At 44.3% G+C, this 26370-nt stretch overlaps 1 protein-coding gene and 2 long non-coding RNA genes across 3 annotated transcripts in view; 2 read left to right on the top strand and 1 right to left on the bottom strand.

The window, feature by feature from the left end:
• Slc44a3 (solute carrier family 44, member 3) overlaps positions 1-21289 on the bottom strand; it is a 72817-nt gene extending 51528 nt beyond the window's left edge. The window contains exons 1-7 of the mRNA NM_145394.3: positions 21106-21289; positions 20612-20716; positions 16009-16151; positions 14612-14748; positions 13772-13865; positions 2602-2762; positions 1267-1356 (exon numbers count right to left, since the gene is read on the bottom strand). Of these exons, the coding sequence (NP_663369.2) occupies positions 1267-1356; positions 2602-2762; positions 13772-13865; positions 14612-14748; positions 16009-16151; positions 20612-20716; positions 21106-21144 (769 nt within the window). The 5' untranslated portion in view covers positions 21145-21289. The remainder of the gene's footprint in view (positions 1-1266; positions 1357-2601; positions 2763-13771; positions 13866-14611; positions 14749-16008; positions 16152-20611; positions 20717-21105) is intronic.
• Gm38684 lies at positions 20522-21409 on the top strand. The gene is made up of 2 exons (XR_376017.4): positions 20522-20885; positions 21022-21409. It is a non-coding gene; the product is annotated as a predicted gene, 38684 (long non-coding RNA).
• A 479-nt stretch (positions 21410-21888) lies between these two features.
• Positions 21889-25152, top strand: A530020G20Rik. Its single transcript, XR_867597.1, has 2 exons — positions 21889-22083; positions 22520-25152. It is a non-coding gene; the product is annotated as an RIKEN cDNA A530020G20 gene (long non-coding RNA).
• The last annotated feature ends 1218 nt before the right edge of the window (positions 25153-26370 follow it).

The raw sequence follows: 26370 nt of genomic DNA on the forward strand, positions 1-26370 counted from the left end.
TTAGGAGGTAGGATCTACTTGAAGAAAGTGGGTCACTGGAGATGTGCTCTTGGGAGCCATCTGGGACCCTAACTTTCTGTTTTTTTGGTGGCCATGAGGCAATCAGCTTTAGACTATCAAATGCTTCAACCATGAGAATATTATTATAGACTCAGAAACAAGGGGGCCCGGGGAATATGGATTGAAGTCACTGAACCTGTGAGTCCAAACAAATTTTCTTTAAGTTGATTTGCAAGGTATCTTGTCACAGAAATGGAAAGGTGACTAATACAGGAACTCAGGGCTCTGTGTGGCTGCCTGAGAACAGAACTGACTATTTAAGGGCATTATACCATTGCAGTCATGTTGGTCATTTGAAATTAAAATGTCCTAAACCAGTTGAAAAATAGGGTTTCTATCTCTCAGACACCCTTTCCCCAAAGCTCCTGGGGATATTCACAATCCGTTGATTGGTAAGGAAAGAGGCATATACCAGGCTCCCCTGCTGTTTGCTCCTTCCCTGGCTTGCCCTGCAGACTGACCTGAGCCTTTGTGTGACAACCATGGGTTCTCACAGGCCCAAGGGGCAAGTGTAGCACAGAATAAATCCTTCAAAATGAAATTTTTAAAAAAAGGAAGAAAGTTTGAATTTCTTCATTCTATCTCCCCACACCAAACTTTTTTTTTTTATTTGTTTCATTCTTTGTTTGTTTTGAGACAAGGTCTCTATAGTCCTGGCTGCCTTTGGAACTTGCTATGTAGACCAGGCTGGCCTTGAACTCATGGATATTCATAGACTTGCCTCTGCCTGCCAAGTAGTGAAGCTACAAGGGTGCCTCACCATGGCCAGCTGGAATTCTTCCCTACAGTGTATAGGAGTATCAGTAAAACACATTTTTTGTTTTGTTTTGTTGTTTGTTTGTTTGCATCCCTGGGGATTGAGCATCAGGTCCTGTGCATGCTTGGTAAGACTAGCACTGAGCTGTATCCGCAGCCCAGCGTTGTGGGCTCCAGGGTCACTCCGTCAGAGGCTGGTCTCAGGAGCGACTCAGTGGGATAGCGTCAAGGATAGATTGGGCATTAACTTTCTTTAGGAGGCAGAATCGACTCCCACTCTCCTTTCTGGGCCTGGTTTTCCTCATATGTGAAAGAGTGGGCCTAGACTGTGTCCCCTTCTATGACTGTAGTTAGTTAAACAACAAAACCAACCATCCAACCAAACATCCTTTGCATTCTATACTTAATGGAAAGATGTCCCATTTACTTAGAAAGAGTGGAAATACTTACACAGCAATCCCAAAATGACCAAGGAGATGATAATGTGGATCAGAAGGGTCGAGATGAACCGGAAGGCGAACAACATGGCCAGAGACAGGGCTGGAAAGTAAGCACAGAACATGAAGCCCAAGGTGAGCCAGGGTGGAAGGGGGCCTGGGGAGGAAGGGTGCTGAGCATCAAATGGGACCAAGCCCAGAGAAGTGACAGCTGACAGGTTTACTCAACAGCCAAGTATTCCGGCAAACTATACTCAGGGCACTAGGCCAGTGACACAAGTTTACTTTGGAAGTAGATTCTGAAAGGCTAGCACTCTTGGAAATTTTAAATAGCTAAAGATGAATAAGTAAATGAATTATTCCACAGTACCCGGAAATCATATTTTTCCTACAAGTCCAAATTAACTTTTAAAATTTAGTCTTTTGTCTTTTGTGCTAGGCTGTGTATGGTTCTAACTCTCAATGCTCTTAGATACTTTTGTAAAATCTCAATGAATAATGCCCTGACAATGAAAAACAATCAAACTTACAAAAATATCCCCCATCCCCTTGGGATGAGGTTTCTCTGTGCAGCTCTGGATGTCCTAAAACTTGCACTGTAGACCAGGCTGGTCTCGAACTCAGAAATCTGCCTGCTTCTGCCTTCCAAGTCTTGGGATTAAAGGCACGCACCACCATCATCCATCACAACTGAAGTTATAATTATTAAATAAACTGGGTATATAAGGTATTGCATTTTATTTTCTAACAGTTGGGCTTTTAGCATTGTGGTTTTTCTGAATATCTGAGACTATGAACACTAATTCTTCCAAATAAAACAAGGGGGCTGCTTATAGATGCTTCTGTACAGTGGATACTAACACAGGATTTAGAATCAGACCTGGGTCAGAGTCTCAGCTCCGTCAGTAGGTCTCTGCCAGGGCACCCTGGGCATTGTATCTGACACTATCAGAACACAAGTTCCTACCTTTTCCCACTCAACAGCCTTCTGGTCTAAGGGACAAATGAAGGCACATGGGCTAGCAGAACCCGTGTCTGGTCCCTGGATGCTAGCACTTTGTATAAAGTGACAGTGTTTTATTCGCCTCTCTCTTATGCATAGCTAACAAAAGACCAGGCCAATATATTAACTCAGCTCTCCCCAGTGCAGCTGCCTGGCTGAGAGTCAACTGGTCTTCCACTCTTCCAGTTCCCTGTCTATCCTTGAACCTTAGGACAGATCTAGAAAGGAAATCGACAGGCTCTGTATTTAAGTCAAAGCTGTTGAATTTCATTACACTATGTACTTGAGTGCTGGGAAATTCACCATTCCATACACAGTTGCTAAATAAAATTAACGGAGAGTTACCGAATGTGAAGACACACAGGCCGAGGATGGTGTCTCTTCCCGCCATTATTCCACTTAGAATCCGATGGAGAGCGTCCGCATCATTTATCAAGACTGATGCAAACAAGGAATAGCACTCGGGTGTCTGAGGGATGCACCGGTTAAATAAGGGAAAGGGCTTGCTGGGAAGAAAAGGCAGAATCCATGGTAAAGTGATTCATCATTTCTCTTCAAAATGTTTATATTCAAAATTCCAACATCCTCAAACCATAAGCTCAGTATTTATAAAAAGAACTTTATGACCAATGACATGGTTCAGCAGGTAAAGACGCTTACTTGGCTCTAAAGACAATCAGGATGCCATTCCCTGACCTCCACATATGTGGTATAGCATCTGACCTACTTCTGCATGCTTGAACACACACACACACACACACACACACACACACACACACACACACACACGAACACACAACTTAAATAGTAAAAAAAAAAAAGAGAGAAAGGTTTAGCAGCTTTCTTGCAAAGCACGAGTTAGAAAGATAGGCAGCCAAAAAAAAAAAAAAATCACTGTTTCCTACAGCGATTGCCTGATACACATGTACATGTGGTGAGAAACTGATTAAGGGAACTCACAGAAGCCCAAACACTAGCAATCTCTCTCTCTCTCTCTCTCTCTGTGTGTGTGTGTTGTATGTACATGATTGTGTATATGCTTACATGTGCATGTGCTTCTGTGTGCACATGTGTGTGTAGGTCAGAAGACAGTCTTAGTTGTCTCCCACTCTCATTCCACCGTCTTGAGACAGGTCTTCATGAAACCTGGCGCTCACCAATCGTCTTGGCTGGCTGGTCAGTGAGTGTTGGGTCCTTGTCTCCCAGCTCTGGGTAATACGTGCACACCCCTGTGGCTAGCCTTTATGTGGGTGCTGGGGATTTGAACTCATATCCTCATGCTAGAGCAGCAAGCACTTTACTCCCTGAACCCTTTGCTAACCCCAATAATGACATTTCTTTAAGGAATAGTTGGGGGGATGGACTGGGTCAACCAGAAGTCATACTAATGACAGTAAAGATTCTCTTCTATCCTCTTCAGAAAGTGAAGCCAAGCTTGTTTGACTTGGATCTTGAGTTTGGGTGAAAGCTAATCTTTTCTGGGATCCTCTCTAAAATGTAATACACATAGCAATATCAATTTTAAAGAATCTTCAAGAACCACAGATACCTTCATAGGGTCTCCCATGACCCTCTGGGCCCCAAACAATGGGGTAAGACTCCTAGGCTATGAAGCGTTGGATCATCTCATGGATTGTTGGAAACCAGACAGCCGCCATTTTGTGAAATGTATAAAGAAGGAGCAGGGGGATGAGAGAGCAGATGGTTCTGAAGCTCCTACTGAAGTCCAGCATGGATGGCTGGGAGAACCTTCCTCGGGTGGTCACAATATTAGAAAAAGAGTTCTTGAGTCACCAGGTAGTGATTTGACAGAAAATTAAAGTTGAAGTTTTGAAGGGGTAGGATATCACATGATTAATTCTAGAGGGTCCAATGGACTAAATCTTTCTTGTGTGCAGCCGCTGAGCACATTTGTCCACAGACAACTACTGTTTTTAGTTTCATGCACCTTATTTTAGATATATTTGAAAGCCTATGGAAATGTGATAGGAAATCCAAATGGAATTTTGCAATTGACCTCAAGATAACAGAAATTATACTTAAAAAAAAAAAAAAGGGCTAGGTTTCACTATGCCAAGCTTGCCAAAACAAAGGAAAGCGGTGGGAGAATGAGCGAGCCTTTTCTTAATGCCAACATCCACATCAAAGGCAGGAAAAGGTTGGAAGTTGATGAGAAGAGCATTTTGAAAGATAAATGTTTAATTTTGGAATCATTTTAGAGCTTCAGAAAAGCCTTAGAAATGGAACAGAGAGTCCTGTGTATCCTCTGCCTGTGTTCCCCGATGCTAATACTTTACATGCCCACAGCATATTTGGGAGGGTTCAGCCTTGGCAGTATGCAGTTATGGAAACTACAGCTTTTATTTTGCCTCTGATATTCCACCAGTGTCCTTTCTCTGTTCGGGGATCTAACTCAGGATATCAGGTCACATCTGGTTGTCACAATCCTTTTTGGTCTGTAACAACTTCTTGTTTCTCTTAACTTTGCCATCTCTGAAGATTCTCGATGGGTGGTTTGCAAACTCCCTCTCTACTTGTAGACTCTCCCTGCTGTTCTCTCATAACTAGACTGCCAGTCTGGGTTTAGGGGAAGGCATCACTGTAAGATGACATGTCCTTTCTGTAAAATCCCACCAGCGAACTTAGCTGGTGAGGCAACATCACTGTGAATTGACCTTGATAACTTCATTAAGGCTATTGTTTTGTTTGTTTGTTTTTTCTTTTCATCCTCTAGTCTTTGGCATTTGTCTGTGACGGCTTTCTGAGGTCCAGATGTGCTCCACGTGCTGGGTCTGGGTCTACATCGTTGGGTTCTACTGACCATGTCAAAGCAGTGGGGGCCTCAGCAGAATGAGGCTGCATACTGCCCCACTCAGTACCGAAGAGGACTGCCCAAATGAGTAGCCACACTGGAGAATACAAAACATTCAGTACCTAAGAGCAACCAGAGAAGACTCTGCCTGTTTAGTTCAAGAGCAAGGACTGTGGAGGACTGACTAGTTCCACTAAATAAATTTAAATACACAGAAGGGAAGGAAAAAAAGTTCAAATCCTTTGTGGCTATGACTTGTGTTTTGTTTGCAGTATGTAATGGCTATGGGATGACATATACGCGAGCATAGATCTGTGTGTTACCCATCTGTAAACACATAAATCATACCACATTTCAACCCCTTTCAAACGAAAGGCAGCACACTACACACTGATCCATTGTTTACTTTTAATAGTGTGCCTGACAGCTCTATGCATATCAGAATATGAGGATTTCCTATTTTTTTTTAAGAATTACTTTATTTTTAACTATGTGTATGTGTGTGCAGGTGAGTACAGGTGCCTGGGAAGGCCAGACATTGGACTCCCTGGAACTGGATTATAGTTGCTTGTGAGCCACTCAACATGGGTGCTGGGAATTGAACTAAGGTCCTTTGTAAGAGCAATATTCACATTTAAACTCTGAGCCATCTCTCTAGCCCCTGGGATTTTCTGGGTTTTACTGTTTTAGAATTTGAAACATTCAATGAGACTTTTGGCAACTACATATGGTTCATATAACCACTATCCCTTTCAAGGCAATGATAGGACCACCCCAAACCCCCACTAACTGCTACTCCATCTCATTATCTACTCCATCTCATTATCTCATTATGCAGCCAATATTGGCCATCGCTGCAGGGTATTTGATCACAGTGTGAATCCCAGATTGTGTAATTTTCCGAAAAAAACCTGTTTTTAGTTTTGAGGCGCATCCCTAGCACACACCTTTAATCCAAGAATTTTCTGCTTATTTTAAACAGGATTAAATAAAGTCAATCATAAGTCAAGAGGCGGAGCAAGCAACAAGTTGACAGGAAATGAACCATAGAGGAACCAATGACCGGAAGAAACCATAGAGAGTAAGAGGAAGTCGGGAGGATGGATAGAGAGACACACAGGAAGTAGAAGGGAGGGGCGCTTGGTTTGAGGGGATTTTGAGACAATGCGGAGGTGGAATGCTTTGTTTTGGGATGTCTAAGGAGGAAGGTCAGCTGGGTGCTTTTTCTACCTCTCTGTGCTTGCAGGCTTTTACCCCAGCACCTGGCTCCTCGGTCTTCATTGGTAAAATCGAATGTTTGAGATTTTGTTAAAAACAACAGGCCATAAGCTTGGAATTTTTCCACCTGCACCTTCTGTGTGCTGGGACTGCAGGCGTGAACCACTGGGTCCTGATTTGGTTGCGGGACATTTTGGTAGCTGTGTAAGTGCCCTCATTCTCCTATGGAGCTGATTTTTTGTTTTCAGAGAAAGGCCGCTGTCAAGCTCATGTGACCGAGGATGATCATGCGCTCCGGATTCTTCGGCTAGGTTACTGTCTTGTCCCGTCATGCCTGGTTTACACCGTGCTGGGCATCTGAACCCAGCTTCATGCCTGCCAAGCAAGTACTCTACCGATTGGCTGCATCTCTAGCTCAACAGATGTGACTTCTACTAATGCAACTTGGATTTGATTCTGGCACCATCTGGTATTGTGGTACACACCTGTGTGTCAAGTTCCTTCCATTTGGGAGTTGTTCACATCAATATGCTTCCAATACCTGAGCACTGCACCCTCAGTGAATATATGCCACCCCTTGTTTTACTTCTGTCTTAGCATCTTAGGGTTTTATTGCTGTGAACAGACACCATGACCAAGGCAACTCTCATAAGGACAACATTTGATTGGGGCTGGCTTACAGGTTCAGAGGTTCAGTCCATTATCATCAAGGCAGGAACTTGGTGGCATCCAGGCAGGCATGGTGCTGGAGGAGCTGAGAGTTCTACATCTTCATCTTTAGGTTACTAGCAGAATACTGTCTTCCAGAGAGCTAGGATGAGGGTCTTATAGCTCATATCTACATTGATAACCCTACTCCAACAGGGCCACACCTAATAGTGCCACTCCCTGGGCTGAGCATATACACACGATCACAACTGCCATTTGAGTTGTTACAAATATCAATGTGTGTGTGTGTATATATATATAAAATCATTTTTGGATGTGTAATTTTCGTTCTTTTAGGTAAAGATGTAAAAGTGGAGTGACTGGGTCGTGTGGCGAGTGTATGCTGAACTGTGTAAGAAGCCTTTTTCTTTTCAGACTAGTCTCTCCATTCACAGTCTTTCTTCCTGGACACATACATGTGGTTGTTCTGGTCCCATATCCTCTCCAGTTCTTAGCTTTACTACTTTGTAAATAACTAACTCTTGTAGTAAGTGTGTGGAGCCCCTCATGGGTCGGATCTGCTCACGTCTTTGCCTGGTTCTACTGAGCTGTTCGTCCTTGTGTTGTTATTTGACAGTAGAGATCAGTCATATGTGACTTGCTGCCTTTTTTTTTTTTTCCTTTAAATACCTAAAGCTTTATTGAAAGGCATCTTGGTCCTTTTGTTCATGCATTTTAAAAGTAATGTTTATTCTTTAAAACATTTAGTGTATGTATGTGCATTGTAGAGGCCAGGGGACAACCTCAGGTCTTGTCTTAGACACGGTCTCTTGGTTGGTTTTTGTTGAATTCACCAAGGTAGCTGGCCATACGCTTTGGGAATTCTGACTCTACTTCCCATCTCCCCACAGAAGCCCTGGGATTACAGATGGGTGTTCTTCTGCATCCAGCTGTACATGAGTTCTTAAGAGTCAAGCTCATCTTTATGTTTATGCAGCCAGCCTTTATCCACTGAGCCAGTGCTCAGCCCTGTTCATGTGTCTTCTATGGCTGCGTCTACACTCACTCAATAGGTTGAACAAACATAGACAACTCAAAGGCAGAAGAATTTATTTGAATCATGACCTCAGGGGTCTCAGTCCACATTTGCTTGCTCCCATATTCTTGAGACTATCAGAGTGTTTGTGGTAGAGCAGATTCTTCACCGTGTAGTCGACAGGAAGTGGTGGGAGAAAGGAAGCAGGGAGCAGAAGGCAGGAAGGGGCCAGAGACAAGAGACCCTGCAAGCTTCCACTTCTAGCAACCTACGTCCTTTAGCGAGGTCCCCTCTCTGGAAGTTTCCTTAGCCTCCACAGTCTCCTCAAACAGAACCTTCACCTGAGTTCATGAGTTAAGGAAGACATGTTGCAATGATTCCATAAATGATAACACCTACATCTTTATCGTTTTTATGTTTTTAGAATAAACTTGTCAATTTCCACAAAAGTCACTGGGGGTGTGCATAGAAAGCAACGTGAAGAGAGTTGCCATCCTATTGATAGTAAGTTAATTGTGTGAACAGATGTCTTTATCCATGTGCACAAGTTCTTTTCTTTCTTTTCAGCTAAGGTCATGGATTTTGACTGTTAAACTTATTTCTAAGTTTTCTTCTTTTTAAAAATTTTGATAAAGATGGACTTTGAAACCTTTTTATTTTGCTATGAGAATCCAAAAGGATGTTTATTTGAGCCAGGGTTTCTGTGTGTAGTCCTAACTGTTCTGGAACTTATAATGTAGACCAGGTTGGCCTCAAACACACAGACATCCACCTGCCTCTGCCTCCTGGGTGCTGGGATTAAAGGCGTGCGCCACTATGCCTGGCTCAGAAAGACAATTGACCCGTGTTTTGTTTCTTTGCTCAATTTGCTTAATATTTTATAGGTCCTTTGGATATTTCTAGAACAGTTACTCACTTTAAAATAAACATGTTCTTTCCCTCTCGCCTCTGTTTCTTTTCCTTGCCTGTTACCTTTCCTTCCGTTTCAGAGCTGAATAGAAGTGTTTGGAACAGACACCCTCTCTTCTTTCTGATCTTAATCACAAAGCATCGGCTGCTCACCATCGAGTATAATACTAACCAGATTTCTTATTTTTCTTTTCCAAATTAAAATTTTACTTATTTCGTGCTGGACTCAGACTTATGGCAATCCTCCTGTTTTAGCCTTCTGAGAGTGCTAAGATGACAGACATGGGCTTCTACACATGGCCCGTCTCTTTTTGGTTTTCGGTAGGAGCTAGAAGCCTTCCCTACTTTCAGGTTGTGAAAGAATCCTTGTGAGCTTCTAATATGTTCTGGTTTCATTTTCTATAAAAAAAAAAAAAAAAAAGCCAATCCATTGGATGTCTCCCTGATTGATCTAATACCATTTATCAAATAGTCTACATTTCGCCATTGATTTACAATGCCAGTTTTATCGTGCAATAAATTCCCAGCTTTGGATCTCATCCTGTTGGTCTGTACGATGCCAGAACGATAAACTAATAGACCAATAGACAAGAGTCTGTCCATGTTGGACTGTATGATTGACAGAGAGCATATTTCTGCTTGCTTTCTTTTTCAGTGCACCTAAGATGGCACTGATGTTTTCCTCCTGAGGTTCGCGTATATTTCTTGTTAAATTGATTTCTAGGCACTTTCATGTCTTCCTATGTGATCTTTGTTCCTGCTGTAGTAAATTAGAATTTTTTTTAAAAACCCACGAATGTGTAGATTTCAGTACACTAGCTGATCCCACGCCACCCAAATGAGTTCTTTGTTGCCCACAGGGGCTTTCCAGTTGGTTCTCTTAGTTTCCCAGGTCTATAATCATTTCCTCTACAGACTAGTAATTACTCCCGATTTCTGATTTCTAAACCTCTACTTTCTTTTGCTTTGCTGCCACTAAATGGTTTCACAACACCAATAAATTGGAAGAGTTTTAAAAGCAAATGTACTCTTAAGTTTCATTAGGGTTTCTAAAAACTAAGAACAAACACAGACTTAATGCTATTTTACTCCTTTGATGCAAATATTATTCTACACTAGACCTTAATTTTAATGCATGTGACTTTGCTAACGTGTGTGTGTGTGTGTGTGTGTGTGTGTGTGTGTGTTATGTGATTCACTAATCCTGTGCTGATACAGAATAACAAAAAGACTCATCTTATCCTGAAGGGGGCACAGAGAAACATGTAAAGATCGGGTCTTTTATGTTGGGTGCCTACCTAGCTGTCTACTGAAAATGCTCATCATTAATTTGGCCAGAGTTGCATTAGACCACAGCCTGAGGTTTCTTCCATATTTCTGCATTTCATCACCACCAGCAAAACCACTCCAACTTGCAGGAAGTAGTCTGATCGGCTGCCCGGATAAATGTGGGTACATTTGTATATGGATTTCACTCAAGCAAATGGCACAGTGTCAAACAGGAGGCTAGAACTAGAACTGAGTTGGGGGCAGGACTGTGGGGAGCATCCCAAACCTTTTAGATTTCAAATGCATGGAAGACCCAAAATATGGCGCTACGCTAACACTCTGCACATCATCAAAGCGAAAAGCATTGCTATCTTCTGTAGTACTTTTTCATTGCTCGTCAGAGCTCATGCACAGGGGCCCATGCCTTCCTGAAACCCACCCACTGCTCGAAAAGGGCCTGCCCTACCTTCCATGATCGACGCAGGCAGAAGGAACAATTGATGTAGTCAGAAGAAGTATTTAGAAAATGTTCTTTGGCCTTGTGGCCACGCTTCTCATGTTCTGTAGCTTTTAAGGCTTGGCACAGCTCTTCCACGATCAATATGATAATTTCCATCTTAAACAAACGCTTCCTTGTGTAGGAGAAGGAAACGGTGCCCCCAAGCCTATTTTTGTCTCTCTTGCTTTGTCCAAAAAGGGCCAGTCAATCACTTCTTCTGTCCGCACTTGGAAAGTTAGTGTTGGCAAGGTCTGCACTGGAAGGTGAAAAGGTTGGGGCTGGCTTCAGAAGGAGAGGAGGTGGGTAGCTCCAAGACATGTGATATATTTTCTCCTCCCAGCGTGGGGTGATCTTAAGGAGGCCACTCACTAGGTTGTCCAAGCCGGACTTCATTGCTTATACTGGATTCAAGAAACCAATATGGGCCCTGCTTGGTTTGGAATGCCAACGTTTCTGCTTGCTCAACCTCTCCCTGATCAGTCTTCTCCTCTATAAGACAATACTTACAGTGCAGACCCTCTGTGAGGCCCCAGCGGACCAGCACATGTCCGGAGGTTACAAAAGGAAGCAGCAAGGAGGGAGAGCGCCACAAATCAGCACTGAGTTCAGCACCTGTGCCACCCTGTAAGCTTCTCATGTCATCCCAGCGACAGAGAGAGGACAGTTGATCCAACTCTAAATGGAAACCTTGGAAAAATTCCATTCTCAGGGCTGTGGTATAGCTTAGTCCGCAGTGAAGTGCTCGCCTTGTGAGAGTATTGAGTGCAAGGAACTTGTGCCAAAACTTGTGTCGGAGGTATTGGCACACACTTGTCATCCCTGGAGAAGCAGAGATGGTGCCTCAGTGGTGAGCTCCAGGGCAACAAGACCCTGTCTCTCAGAAGTGGATGGTGTGTCAGAATATGACCCCAGAGTCTCTCTAGCCTCTGCATGCTTACATTGGAGGGTATGTGCTCTCTCTCTCTCTCTCTCTCTCTCTCTCTCTCTCTCTCTCCCTCCCTCTCTCTCATACACACAACACACAAACACAATACACATTGTCTGTCTGTCTGCCTCTCTCCTTTCAATTCTTTCTGCAGGCACACTTTATGGCATTGCTTAAAAAAAAAAAACCAAGCAAACAACAACAACAACAACATTCCAAACCCCATTACCCGTGTGTCCAGCATTATGTAATGTAATTTCCTCCCACCCACTAAACTACTCCAGTTTTTTTTCACTTGTGTTTCATTAAGACAAGCAATGATAACCATATTTAAAAAAAATAAAATACTGTGAAAGTGACTTGAGTACCTTTCTCTGCAGATAATCCTTTCCTGTCCAAATTCCCTCCCACTAGCATTCATTTTAGAGAAGAACGCTACAAGATGGCTGATTACGCCTCCTACGGGGTTAAATCCTGCTTGTCATCTTTAGGACTTTCAAGCTTGGTATTTTTCAAACTGTATTTACAACCAGTTGGAGGATTGTGATTATTTTTAATATAGCACTTTTATTAATTCATTGAGGATTTCATACAATGTATTTTGGTTATACTCACCTCCAGTCCTCCCCAAGGCTTCTCTCAGATCCACTCCCCAACTAGACACATAACCTTGTGTCCTGGTTTTGTTTCCTTCTTTCTTTCTTTCTTTCTTTCTTTCTTTCTTTCTTTCTTTCTTTCTTTCTTTCTTTCTTTCTTTCTTCCTTCCTTCCTTCCTTCCTTCCTTCCTTCCTTCCTTCCTTCCTTCCTTTTCTCTCTCTCTCTCTCTCCTTCCTTCCTTCCTTCCTTCCTTCCTTCCTTCCTCCCCTCTCCTCCCCTCCCCTCCCCTCCCCTCCCCTCCCCTCCCCTCCCCTCCCTTCCCCTCCCCTTCCCTCCCCCCCCCTCTCTCTTGGTCCACAGAGTGCAATTTGTGCTGACCATATACTTCTAGATGTGGGATCACCCACTGAAGTGTAGCTCAGCAGTTAAGAGCACTGACTGCTCTTTTGGAGGTCCTGAGTTCAAATCCCAGAAACTACATGGTGTCTCACAACCATCTGTAATGAGATCTGATGCCCTCTTGTAGTGTGTCTGTCTGAAAACAGCTACAATGTACTTTTATATATATATAATAAATAAATCTTAAAAAAAAGAAGCCTTGCCCTTCTAGGCCTATATCTTGCTTTAATATTATATATAATATTAAATGTATAATATTATGTATATATAGATTTATATAATTTGTATACATAAATTTAATATATATAATATATATAAACAGCTTTTAAAATCTCAGTGTACAACCTTGTGTAAAATTCTAATAAAGTTAACTTGAGTAGAAATGTTTAAAATGTTAAAATGTTTAAAAACACAGAAATGTTTTTAAAAATTATTTTTATGTGCATCCCATGTGTGCCTGATGCCAGTCCAGGTCAGAAAGGGGCTGTTGGATGTCCTGAGACTGGAGTTACACGTGGTTATGAGATGCCATGTGGATCCTGGGAATAGATCCAAAGTCCTCCGCAAGAGGAACAAGTACTCAGAGGTTAAGTAACCTCTAAGCCTTCTCTCCAGACCCCCAGCCTATTTTTCTGGCACAATCTTGAACAACAAAGACTATCAACACTGTTGCAATGAAAGTGTGAATATTGATGGTTTCACTCTAAATAGTAACCAAGAACTGGAGAAGGAAAAGTGTACATTAGCCTTGTCATAAAGTCATTTGTTTGATAGTTTATATATTTGTTTTCATTGTCTTAAAAAATTGTGTGTGTGTGTGTGTACATGTGTGTGTGTGTGTGTGTGTGTGTGTGTGTGTGTGATGTGCACCATGGTGCACATATAGAAGAGGAGATTTTCAGGAGTGGGTTCTCTCCTCACATCATGTGGGTCCCAGACATGAAACTCACGTCACCAGGCTTTGTGGCAACTGCCTTCTTCACCGTAGAGCCATCCCGACCACCCAGCACTAGCATCTGAAGATCCCATGGACCCTTACTGTTGGCTGAGTTGTCTCCGTTTCAAGCCATTGTTTATTATATGTATCGTGTATCGTAAATAGTCCTTCTTTATTTGTCCCTCACTGGGACCTGCACCCTTTTATTTTTAACCGTGTATAGCAGAGGTACAGGCAGCATCAAGTACTGGCCCATAAGCTCTTACCTTGGAGGAACCGGGAGCCTGGGACACAGTGTGTCTGCACTTGAACTCTGAGTGTAGTTGAAGGAATTCAAACTATACACACACAGGAAAGAGCCTGGAAACAGAAGACACACACACAGGCTGCTTTTGAGTCTTGCATCCATCTTCCTTGGAAAGCCAGTAAAGAACCCACAGCCATTTTACCATAGCAGAAAGGGATTCGAATGTATAACCCAGACTCATGGAAAGAGCAGGGGTACCATCCAGGGTGGACTCAGGTTCCCTTTCTCTCCAAAACCCCAAATTCAACACTAAACTGTAGAATTGGCACAAAATAATTTGAAGGTTACCGGAAGATGATTTATTGTAGATCTCACACTCTATTTTCCAGACAGATAAAATTCACAAGTTGCCTTGTATTGGTTTTTTACTTTCACTTTTTAATTCATTTAAGTCTGAACTATCTGGACCAAGTGGTTTCAGTACAACTTCTGGCTCTCTTTCTGGTCAGGGAAAGTGCCTGCTGACCCTCCCAACTTCACCAAAAAAACCCTCATGTGGCTGATTTGACTGTGAACCTTGGACCTTGTGTCTCCCTGTCCCCTTTTCAGTCTCTTAGGGAGACCCTTTACTATAGGAAGTGAGGAGCAGCCAGGGCTTCAGATAAGTCCATAAGGACACAAATGACATAGAGCAAGTTCATGAGAAAACCCTCCTGTTCCTTTCCACACAAGGGGTGCTGCAGAGGTGGATACTCTGTATCTTTTCAGAGAAAGTGTTTCACGATAAGTTACATTATCTGCCACGCTACAAGTTGCTAGCTCAGGTGATGTGGAGAAAGAAGGGGTTCTCAGCACCTACCGTTGATGTTGGCAAAAAGCTGGACCTCTTCCAGAGTGTCCAGCTGCTTCTCAGGACAGCTGGATACACAGAGGGCTGTGGGACCAAGACCCCTGTCTTTGACTTCAAGATTGCAGGCATTCATAAAGAACACGTGTCTAAAGACGGAGGAAAGAAAAGCATGCCTCAGGGCACCGATTCTCATTGGTGTAACTGTGGGCTTTGAAAATGTAGCACACACCGCCACATGGGGGCAGGACGAAGGCAAACTTTGTAGCCAAATGCATCTAAAGAAGTATTTAATAAACCAACCGGGGGCGCCTTGTGAGCCTGGTTCAAATGTGAGCAAACATTGCGTGTCCTAGGCTCTGCATCTGAGAAGTGGGGGAATATAACAGGAGCTACCTGAAGAGTCACCGAGGAGGAGAAGGATTGATTAAACTGCTCACTGTGTGCTAGAAACTGCCCATAGTGTGCCTTAATGGGAAACTGCTCCAAAGTGTTCAAATATATTTCAGGGCGTGGCAGAACTCAGGGAAATGACCATTGGGAGCTGAGGTTGGGAATTTAAGGCAGCTTAAGAGTCAGGACAGCATGGAGACCTTGCCTGGGGCTACTCAGCCGCAGAGCTCCCTGTTGTCATCAGTTGTGGCTTGGCTCAGGATATAGGCTGCTAAAGTCACAGGAATGCAGAGGAAGAACCCTGGGGGCTGACAGAGGGGTGAGCATGTGGCAGAAGCGTCTAGAAGCCTCTCTCCCTCCACAGGGCATGGGAGGAAGTTTGTACAAGAGAGACGGTGGGATAGATTTCCTGGGTGAATGACGCCCACAGACTTTATTTTGTTTAAAAATTTAAAATTATGTTAAAATATACATCCAGTTGGCCTAATCACTTCCAGCACATAGTTCAGAGCCCTAAATGCACAGATGGTTCTGTGCAACCGTCCTTGTCCCCAGCCTCCGGAAACTGTTCCAATAGGAAAGAGCTACTCCCTCCCCACTCTTCCACCAACCCAGGAAACCGCCAGTTCCCTTTTTATTTTTGCCTCCAAAGCTTAAAGCACACTACAAGTCTGAGTCTGAGACACTGTCAGGGGAACAGTAAACATCTGCTAAGCCTTGGTTCAGGCACAGGTTCACTGGATCCTTAGAACAGCCTGGAAAGATAGGCGTAATTACTAGTTTAAAAAGATGAAAACTGGCCTCCGAGAGGCTGGGGACTCCGAGCCAGATCGCAGAGCTGAGACATAGCAGACGCCGAATGTAAGCCCAGGCCTGGCCTGGTCTACAGCTTCTTGCTTTTTAAGATGGGTTGACCGGGGTTTCAAATAAGAAACACTGCCAAGTTCTTAAATGATTGCAAAGTTTTGAAATAAAGCCCCTCTCTAAGTCGGAGCCCTAACCCCCCAAAGACTTACTTTTTTAGAGTCATGTCCTGCCCGGAGAGGGGGGCTCCTTCCACTGGGGAGTTCTTCTTGCCACACACGTTGCCAAAGCTGTCATATCCAAAGAGGAGTCTTCCTGCTGCCCCGGCCACCACCGAATAACCCATGATGAACACCTGGCAAAACCCAAGGGCGCGTGACTACCTGGCCACAGCAAAACCACTGCCCCTCACATCCCTAGAGATGCTAGTGTGAAACACAAGCAGATAAATGAGGAGCCTCTGCATCTCCACGGCCCTCCCTTCCCCAGCAGCAACTGCACTGCTCAGGGAGGGTCCGGCTTTGTGAATGCTGGAGTAGCCGGTGTAGCGGTGTAGCGGTGTAGCGGTGTAGCGGTGTAGCGGTGTAGCGGGTGAGCAGGGAGGATGCCCTAGCACACCCAGATTCCCCTCCTCTTTGTCTTCTTCAAGAGGCTGTCACCTTTTTATTTTTCTGACAAACTTGATTGGGATAACTTCATTTTATCACTTCAGCATGCCTGGGTTATCTAAGAGCACTGAGGCTGTGCTAAAATTTTCCCATGTGCTTATGTGTGTGGTTTGCATGTGTGGGCGCACATATGTATATGCATGCATATGTGTGAAGGTCAGAGGATAACTTTGACTTGATCTGCAGGCAATATCCACTTGGTTTTTGTTTTATTTTTGTCTTTATTTTGTTTTTTGTATATATGTGTGTGCGTGCGTGCATGCGTGTGTGTGTGTGTGTGTGTGTGTGTGTGTGTGTGTGTGTGTGTGTGTGTATTTTTGAGTCATGGTCTCTCTCTGGCTTGAAACTCAACACATGGTCTAGGCTGGCTACTAACGAGCCCCAAAGATGCATCTGCCTTCACCTGTCCCCACCTCTGATCAAATTCACGACCTTTTACTCCAAATACCAACACTTAGTGCCTGAGCTATCAAACATCCCGTCTTTCTTTAGAAAATTTATTTATTTCTTATCAAGGCTGCCCAGCCTATACACATCAACACACTGTTCACAGTCTGAAGGAGTGTTTGGGTTGCTTGCTTAAATTTCACAAAATAAAAAACTTACAAGAAAAAAAAGAATTTCAGGATTCACTTTGGCAATGGGCATTTTGCAATCAACAGGTGGGTTTTTTTTTTTGTTGTTGTTGTTGTTATTTTGTTGGTATTGGTGTTATTGTTGTTTTGTAACTCCACTTTTATAGGGAGTGTGGAATATTTGAAATTTCAGTCCAAACAACTGTACTATTCATATCCATCTGATCGTCCTCTGCCAAGGTTTCTTCTCTTCACACAAGCTTAGTTAAGAGTGTGGGTAGTAAGTTTACCAGTCTTTCCATACAGAATGTCACCTGAAAGTATATGGTACCGGCAAGCTTATTCAGGGACAGAGGCTGCGGGACACTATCCACTAACATGAGGTATGGTCACATACTCCAAAGTTATACTGCCTTAAAGCCAATGTATTCCAGAGGCCCTGCATTCCTTTGTCAATTTTGAAATAAAAATAATCAATAACCTGATCAGGTGGAGGATGCCTGAAAGCCCAGCTCTCAGGAGGCAGAGGAAGGAAGACCAGGAGGAGTTTAAGACCGAGTTCAAGGCCAGCCCAGGTTACATGAGACCCTGTCTCAACAAACAAACAAACAAACAAACAAACAAACAAAAACAAACCAAAAAAAAAAAACCCTTCTCAAAACCAAGAGTATTAAATGGTCTTCAGGTGCCCAGGGCATGCCAGAGACTGTTACTAGGGAACACAAAGATACACAAAACCTAGTGCCTACCCTCAAAATTCAGCCTCCAGGATGATGATGATGATGCTGATGCTGATGATGCTGATGCTGATGATGGTGATTGGTTTCTCTGTCCTCAGTCAAGGTTGGAAAAAAGGCTCAGGGGAGGACACCAGACTTTCCAGCCCCCAAAGAAAGAGGACTTATCAACTGTAGACCATATGGGGAGGAGACCCTTGTCCCTTCCCACTTTTCAAGTTCCTCCTGGGTTTCATTAGTGAGATTTTTAGGGGAACAGGTATCTTTGCTAAGAGGCAGGATCACTCTTTTTCTGTTTCAAGGCAGTGCACGGAAGTATGGCTCAGTGTGCCTACGTAGCCTGCTTGATAAGTTGATCCAACCTTGGCATATCTTCTGTCCTTCTAGGCTAGAGTGCAGGATTTGTGTGTGTGTGTGTGTGTGTGTGTGTGTGTGTGTGTGTGTGCGTGAGAGAGAGAGAGAGAGAGACAGACAGACAGACAGACAGACAGAGAGACAGAGAGAGAGACAGAGAGACACAGAAAGAGAGAGAGAGACAGATATTTTGCCTATATCACTAGAGAGTTATCTAATAACAACATATTTTCTATGCATTATGGTTTCGCATGTGATATCGTCTATGGGAAGTTTGTGAGGAGGGTAAGGACTAGGGTTTATTGAGTTCTCTCTACACTACTGTGAACCATTGCTGTGGTTTTAATTCCACACCAGAGAGAGTGGGCAGCATAAAAGACCCTTGGAAAATGGACATCAAAGACTTAAAGCTTTCCTAGGGCACCCCAGATACTCCCTGCAAGGAGGGAGCCCACGGCTCCCAAGAAGAGCCTTCACACCGCATTGATATCTATCACGCCACCTATTTCACATAGGAGTATTTCCTGGCTCTGTTTTCAGGGCTTCTGAGACTCCAACAGAAAAGGTGGAAAGACACAACCAACTTTTCTGCTCTCCAGTTCTGCCCAAACCTGCAAATGAATACACTCTTCTTCACCAATCCCTGTGGCCTGGATTTCTTTTGTTAAGCTAGGGTTGGCCAGCTCCTGGCCTCAGAGTCCAGGCACTCCAGTATCAGAGCTATAGGAAGTGTGTGTGCTGGAATGTTGTGATCTCAAATGCAGTTGCTCTGAGCTGGGTCTGGGTAAACGGGAGTGTTGAAAGATAACTGGGAAAGAGTGAGGTGGGAGAGGACACTGGAGGGTAAGTAGAGGCAGGGAGAATTCAGAGCTTCAGGCTTGCTTTCTGTTTATGAATTTCATACAAGCATAAGCACAGGCTGGTGTCCTTTCTATTTGCAGGGACAGCTCTGGATGCAAGCCTGGCATCTTCCCATAAGCCTCTTTATCTATCCCCAGCCAGGGCCAGCACCATCAGTAATAATCCTGTCCTACACTTGGTCAGTTGGTATATCCATCACAAGACCCAGAAGTGCAGCAGTGAACACACACACACACACACACACACACACACACACACACACACATACCTTGTCCTGCTTTAAACAGGTATCTGAAGCTAAAATTTTTGCAGAAGATGAAAGAAGCCAGTCAGCTAAAAAAGAACTCTTATGCCTAACACAGTGAAGAGAATCTGGGCATATGGAAACCTTTAGATTTCTCTTACAAACAAAGTGTACTTTCTCTGCAGTTTCCAGCTCAGGGTGTGCAATGTCTCAGCCGGCTAATAATTCTTTAGGCTGGGAAGGGCCATATGCGATCTTCTCTCTAGGCAGCCTGAGAGTTTGAGCAGCAGAGGGGCAAGGGAGGATCATTAAATAACATTAACAGCCCAAGGTCAAAGCTGCAGACGCAGGAGGGACAGCTGCTCCCTATATTTACATAACAGCAGAACTGGAGAGAAATGGCAACCAACGATAGGGAAGGCAACAGGACTAGGTAGGTACACAGACTTCTCTGAGCTCCTTAAAGAGAGCTTGGAGGGCCTTATGAGTGGCAGTAGCAGCAGCAGCAGCAATAACAAACACATCCAGGCCCAGCCTTTCTCTGTGTATCTAACCACATCTACGCAAAACCATTTGGAAAGTTAAAAATTAAATGAATGCGTCCTTTACTTGGAAAGAACAAATGTGGTTTTTACAGTCAATTCAAACTAAAGTCTTCTTAACAAAGGTAATTACTATCAGGTAGATATTATAGGGCAACCTGAGTGAATCATTAACTATACAGCACACAGCATGACCCAACCCGGCATGGGTGACTTCATTAGCACAGCCTTTGAACAAAGTGAATGAAGCTCTAAGAATAAGTGTCAAGACTCAGCTCTGAGAGACTCCTCGGATGTCACGGCAGGGTCTGGTAGGGTCTACCATCGATCGTGTATACAAGTGTGCTATGAGAGGGGTTGCATCAAGTTAAACACAGTAGATCAAGGCCGTGCATGTATGTGTGTGTGTGTGTGTGTATAACTCTGTGTGTACACAGTTTTTAAAAAAGCAGTCTCTTTCTAGACCTTGACTTTTTCCTATGCTAGAAAACAGCAAATGTTGAGAAATACTTGACTGAGGGGTATGGATGATGTAAAAGGACTTCCACTCTGAGAGCTTACAAAGCCAAAGAAGAAAGGCACTGCTGCAAGCTGTGATTCTCCATATCCTAATGGAATTACCCAATAAATCTTGGTCTCCGGCAGGAAGGCAGTCTTCCCAGAGAGTTTAGGAGATTGTGAAATCCCAGAACAAGAATTTCTTAACTCATGGTCATTCTAAACCAATCACAGAAGTTTGTCCTTGCAGCATAAACTTTAAACCAGTAACGTCTAAGACACACTTGTATCTGGACACACACCCGGGATTTAGGCCTGCCAAGCAGCCATACTTACCAAACCAGTCCAAAAGAGAAAGAACAAGACTAGCCACGGTGTATCGGTGCATTTTCTATAAATTTGGGGTCGCCATTCTCTTTGCCTTGTTTTCTCTGCAGAAACCTTCCAGGAAAACGGAGAGTTGAGAAAAGCAAGAGAAACAGTTAGGTGAAATCAACCGAACCGAAACCTCTCCAAAGGCTGCTAAAGCAACTCAACTCTATCACTGGGGAAGATCAGCTCTCTGCAGGATGGATGTGAAACCCCCCCGGGGGCCAAGTTCTTACTAGAGGTAAGACACCCCTCACCCCCTAGTCCCTTGCGCCTTCCTGGCCTCAGCCCAACACTTGTGTCAGGTACTGGGTCCTCAGTGCCAGGTGTCTTTAAAGGAGCGGTGTCACTGAGAGAAAGTGGTTTATCTCCCAAAGGACAGAGGAGCCGGAAGCGTCCTGTCTGTGCAGGTAGGTGCCCGCAGAGGCCGCTTCTCTCAGGACTCAAGTTGTCGCTCTTACCAGGTACTCGGCGCCCAAGCACTGCATGGTACCCGGCATCTGGGATTGGCGGCGGCGGTGGTCGCCTTGCACACGGGACAGAGGTGCGGCGACCGGGCCAAGTGGCCCAGGAGGGGCGGCAGGGCGAGCAGGGCTCAGCGCCTCCTAGAGGTCCAGGGCGCTGGTCCCCTAGACACGCCCTTTCCGTGGTGGCTTTAGGCTGGGAGGACCTGCTGGGAGCGGGGGTGGCACCTGCGCAGCACCGGTTCCCAGGAAGTGCTCCTGACCACTGTGCGACGCCTGGGCCCGTTGCCAGCGCCTGGAGTTAGAAGTGAGGCCTCAGGGATCATTCCTGAGGGCGGGGAGCTTGCAGGGGTGTGTCACACACAGGTAAGTGGTGCTTTGTGTGTGCCGAATCCTGCCCTGAAAGGTTCACCAGTTCTCTTCCAGGCGCATCAAGTTGCAATCTGTTGTCATCCTTGAGCTAAGATCAGACAGCAATGGCGACACTCTGTCAAGGGGCTCAGTGTCTATCATTCCAGCTGCTATTTCTATAAGGCTGAATCTTCTCCAGCGTGAGTCCCAGGAACACAAAGCCCTCAGAGGACTGATTTAATATCTCTCTCTCTCTCTCTCTCTCTCTCTCTCTCTCTCTCTCTCTCTCTCTCCTGTCTCTCTCTCTCTCCTTTCTCTCTCTCTTCCTCCCTCCTTCCCTCTCCCTCTTCCTCTCCCCCTCCCTCCCTCCCTCCCTCCCTCCCTCCCTCTCTCTCTCTCTCTCTCTTTCTCTCTCTCTCTCTCTCTCTCTCTCTCTCCTGTCTTTCTCCTCTCTCCTCTCTCTCTCTCTGTCTGTCTATCAGTAGGTCTCTTTCTCTCCCTTTTGTGTGTGGGGTGCTCACTTCCCTCCTCTTTGCATCATCATCTGATTTTCCAGTGGGCACCCTTTGAAGCACATCCAGTGTGAATGTCCCTGGCAAGAACAGTTTTCTCTTCAACATTCAGGTGGGCACCAAAGCGCTGCTGAGGTGAGGAGTTTTAAAAAGGGCTGCGGAGGACTTTCCTTCTCGGTCCCCTTTCTCTGCCCCAACCCATCTACCTGCCCCTCCACACCGTCAGGCTGCTAGCCCACTAAGTGCAGAGGTCCCGTCATGTTTCAGAAGATATTATTTCGCTCTGGTCCTCTCCGACCTTTGGCTATTACAATCTTTCTGCTTCCTCTTTTGGGATGTTCTCAGAGACTTGTGTGAGTAATTCGGTGGAAGTTAGAGGCGAATAGCATCAGGATATATTGCATGTATGTATAGAAATAGTAAAAGATAGTACAAATATTATATTAAAAAATAACCAGGGAGTGGTTAGAGGGTAATGATCCTTAATGGATCTCTGCTGTGCGGGGAGGAATCCCTTCCAGGCTAATTATCTTCCTTCTCACTCTTAGCTCTCAGAACATTCCTGAATGCAGGCTTCTCAGAACGAGTAGCTGGATTTCCAGGGGGCCCTGAATTCATCCCCTAGAGTCCCCCCTTCAAGTAGACATTTGCACAACTACAGAAAGAGCACAGTTTAGCCACAGCATCTCAAACAAATTAGTACCAGAACCGATGGATGGAGAGGCTTAAATACACACAGCATGTATATTTATATTTACTGTGATGATTACGGTAGTATCGATGAAGCCGGAAAATAAAGATGAAGCAGAACCAAAAAGCTCTGTTAGACATGGAGAATAAAATGATCAGAATGACAGCTTATTTGGCTCCACTTAGTAACAGTGTGGATTAAGCCATGGAAGAGATGTGGCAGAAGCTGAGTAAGAAGGAACGGCAGTGTTTGCGTGACAATCACATCTCTTGTCACATCTTGTCACATCTCTTGGCCTCTGGATATATGAATGACCTGGTGAAGAAACCTCCTACTTTCATCCACCACGTATCTGCACCAGTCTCTTATATGTCTCTTACTCAAGTCTTTTATGGTGCACACCGGTCTTCAGAAACCATTTTCTCCTTTCAAAGTGTGAAGACAATTCTTTGTGTTTCCCTGAAACCTGGTCCTGATGGGTGCTATCTGGAGATGCTCATTGGAGAAAATACCATGTGGTAGATGTGTTTCCTTATATATGACACAAGTCGTAACACTTAGAAGTGCCACTGAATGCTTTTAGTGCCCTTTCTTATGTAAGGTGTCAGAGTGGGAGAAATAATTCCAAGGCACCTGGAAATTCCTTCCCTACATCTTCTCCGCTGATCAACCCTATCTACAGTGTCTTAAATAGACAAACCAAAATAAAAATTTGAGTATATACAGAAGGAAAACTTAAAACACCCTGAAAGAAAACTTGTGACTAATAACTCCGTCATTAGCTATGAATGCCCACTACTGGATCCTATTTGAATCAAAGGCCTGGGAGCGAGGAAGAGCTGAAGCAGGGGGTTTGGAGATTGGGAGATGGCATAGGACAGAGACCTGTAGGACAAATGTCAGCCTCTTGGTGACCCGAGACTAGCACTTTCATTGTCTAGTTGGGTAAATGTCACGGTTGGCAGAGCTCATTTGTCTACTCTGAAATGTGAGAGTAGATTTGCTCTTCACGACTACTGAAAAACAAGAATGTCATCTGCTTTTGCTTCTTGCCAAGTATCTCATACCCATCCCATTAGCAATTAATGTATACAAATGCTTCTAGAAAAAACAACTTGTGATTGATTTCCTAAAGTCTTGCTGCATTCCGCTATGTTTCGCTGAGCCTTTCATGGCTGTGATAGATACCCACACAAACATCGACTTAGAGAAGCAAAGATTTATTTTGACTCGAGGCTTCACTCTACCGTGGCTGGAGGGTTTAGGGAGCTAAGGAACTCTCTGTGATGGCTGGAAAGCAAAGAGAAAGAACCAGGGGGCTCTCTCCTTCCTCCTGCTTGTCTCACCCGAGCCCCCTGCCTTTGGCTGGAGAAAGTCTACATTCAAAGTGGGTGCTCCCTCAGAGTTAATCCTTTCTGCAGGCAGATAAACCCAGAGGAGGGCTTTCCTCCTCCCTGGCGTCCTTCCACTCTATGTGGCGGCAAGGTGAACTGTGACAGCTTACCTAGGCCTTCTTCTCCTCTTCCACCCAACAGTTACCTTGTCTGTTTGGAGAAAATGTGTACAGTTGCAAAGCCAGGCAAGCCACTAACCCCACTCACCACTTGGCTCTGATTTAGAAATTAATACATGGAGATCTTCTCAGGAGAGTTTATCTTGAAGTTTGTAATCCAACAACTCCTCCTACCCACCCCCACCCCCACCCCCGTTCTTGTGAAGCCAAAAAGAAAACAGAGAAAGAAGGAGGCAGGGTACATCTTGGTACACACAGAGAAAGAGTAGCTAATTGTTGTGAATGCGAAAACCTAGGCTGGAGGGCTTTTCCCAGCTCTGAAAACCTACGATTTATAAAAACACATGGCATTTGTATGAAAGCTAAATTGCCAAAGCAAGTGAGTTTTAGCCAAAAGGGGGAAAAGTAGGAGAGAGATGATCAATTAAAGATAACACTTCTTCTTTGAAGAAAAAAGACTAGGAAAGAAAACAAACAAACAAACAAACAAACAACCCGTAGGACTCTTGTAAGGTCCACAGAACAGGAGTAAACTATGCACACTTTCTTATTTGAAAGATTCTAGGCGGCTTCCTACCACAGGGCAGCAGAGCCATTTCTGGTGTACTATGCTTTTTCTCTACAGTTTATTTTCCCTTAGTTCTACAATACTTATTTCCCCCTTAGTCCATATTCATGTTTAACACAAGCTATATTATATAGCATGAGTAAGATTCCTTCCTAGGCCAACCTTGAAAAACCCTGCCAGGGAGGGCTAATGCAGTTACCACTTCCCAGCAGCAGATGGCACTGTAAGCCAGTAGATTTTTTTTCCATTGCTTCTGCTCTAGGTATCTGCTCTTGTATCTACATTTTTTGTTATTCACCTATCAAATATTATTATTATTTCAAAAATTTTAAGGCAGGTTACATTCCATGTATATACTTCATTGCTGTATGCTCCATCAAAACCTATTAAACTGCTGTGGTTTCTCATACGTTTTTATGTTGTCTAGCATATTTTATCTATTATGAAACTTAGCACTGTTTGGGATTGGTTAGCTGATGCCCTACCTTATTGGTCAGGAAGATATGAGGTTATGAAAACTCAGTTCAAGGCCAGACTCTAACACATGCCAGCTGCCTGAGTTGGGCCAAATTTAACGCATTAGTTATCAGCTTCAGTTTTCTTGTCTTTTAAAATGGCCAACTTAGATGAGTCTTCTTTTTCTACAACGTAAGTGGGCTCCAAACAAGCTCCATGACTTCTGGCTGGTGTGAAATACTCTTTGAAAGATTTAGTTAACTGCGATACAAACAGACCCTTTTAATTTGTAATAAACGGGAGAGTTTGTCTAGACTATTTAGTGAATTAGCTTGGGTGGGGAGTTGTTTCTATATCTGGGTGGGGTACATAGACCCCAAAGTACCTGCTCATCATCTCTAATGCTGTGGCTTCAGGGTAGAACTTTCTGGAAGGGGTTTGAATGGACATATTCCAGGGCCACCCAGACTTATCAGTGTGAAAACTCTGATCCAGAATACGACCTTCTATAAACTGCTGTTGCGGTCATTTTGATTGGCTCAGTTCCTGCACCGCTGGTTTATATGGTGACCTACATACTGGGAAACAGAAACCTCTAGAGAAGTCCCTCTGCCCCTTTTGCTTTCCAGCCTGTTGTGCATCTCCCATCTGAGGCAGTTTCCACTTCTGTGGCCGCTTCCTCCTCGTGGCTAGGGAGGAGATGCCTTCTGCACGTGTGGAACAGCCGAGATGAGGACTCCAGACTGCTGAGCGAGCGCTCTAGATAACTGAAGTGTACTTAACTGTTCACTGAATTAAGCCCCTCCCTGAACTTCAGGCATAGACACCCCAGCACCCAGCACCTCAGCAGTTGGAGATGAGGTTTTTAATGTAACCCCTTTAATTTTAGAGTTAAATAAGCGTGGTACTTACGGAGGGTTTCCACCCTATCTACTCAGGGGCTGAACAAGTAGCTCAGTCGATGGAGTATCTGTCTGGCTTGCAGTGAGACCCAACTTTGATTTCCAATACTACATACACCTGCAATCCCAGCGCTTCGGAGAGGAGGCAGAGGAATAGAATTCCAAGGACAGTCTTAGTTATAAGGTAACTAGGAGTCCAGGGTGGCACAGGTGAGACAGTCTCAGCCTTCTGGGTTTTGTTTTTCAAGAAAACAGTTTTCAGCTGTAGC

Source organism: Mus musculus, chromosome 3, assembly GCF_000001635.26.
Source record: "Mus musculus strain C57BL/6J chromosome 3, GRCm38.p6 C57BL/6J".
Lineage (NCBI taxonomy): Eukaryota > Metazoa > Chordata > Mammalia > Rodentia > Muridae > Mus > Mus musculus.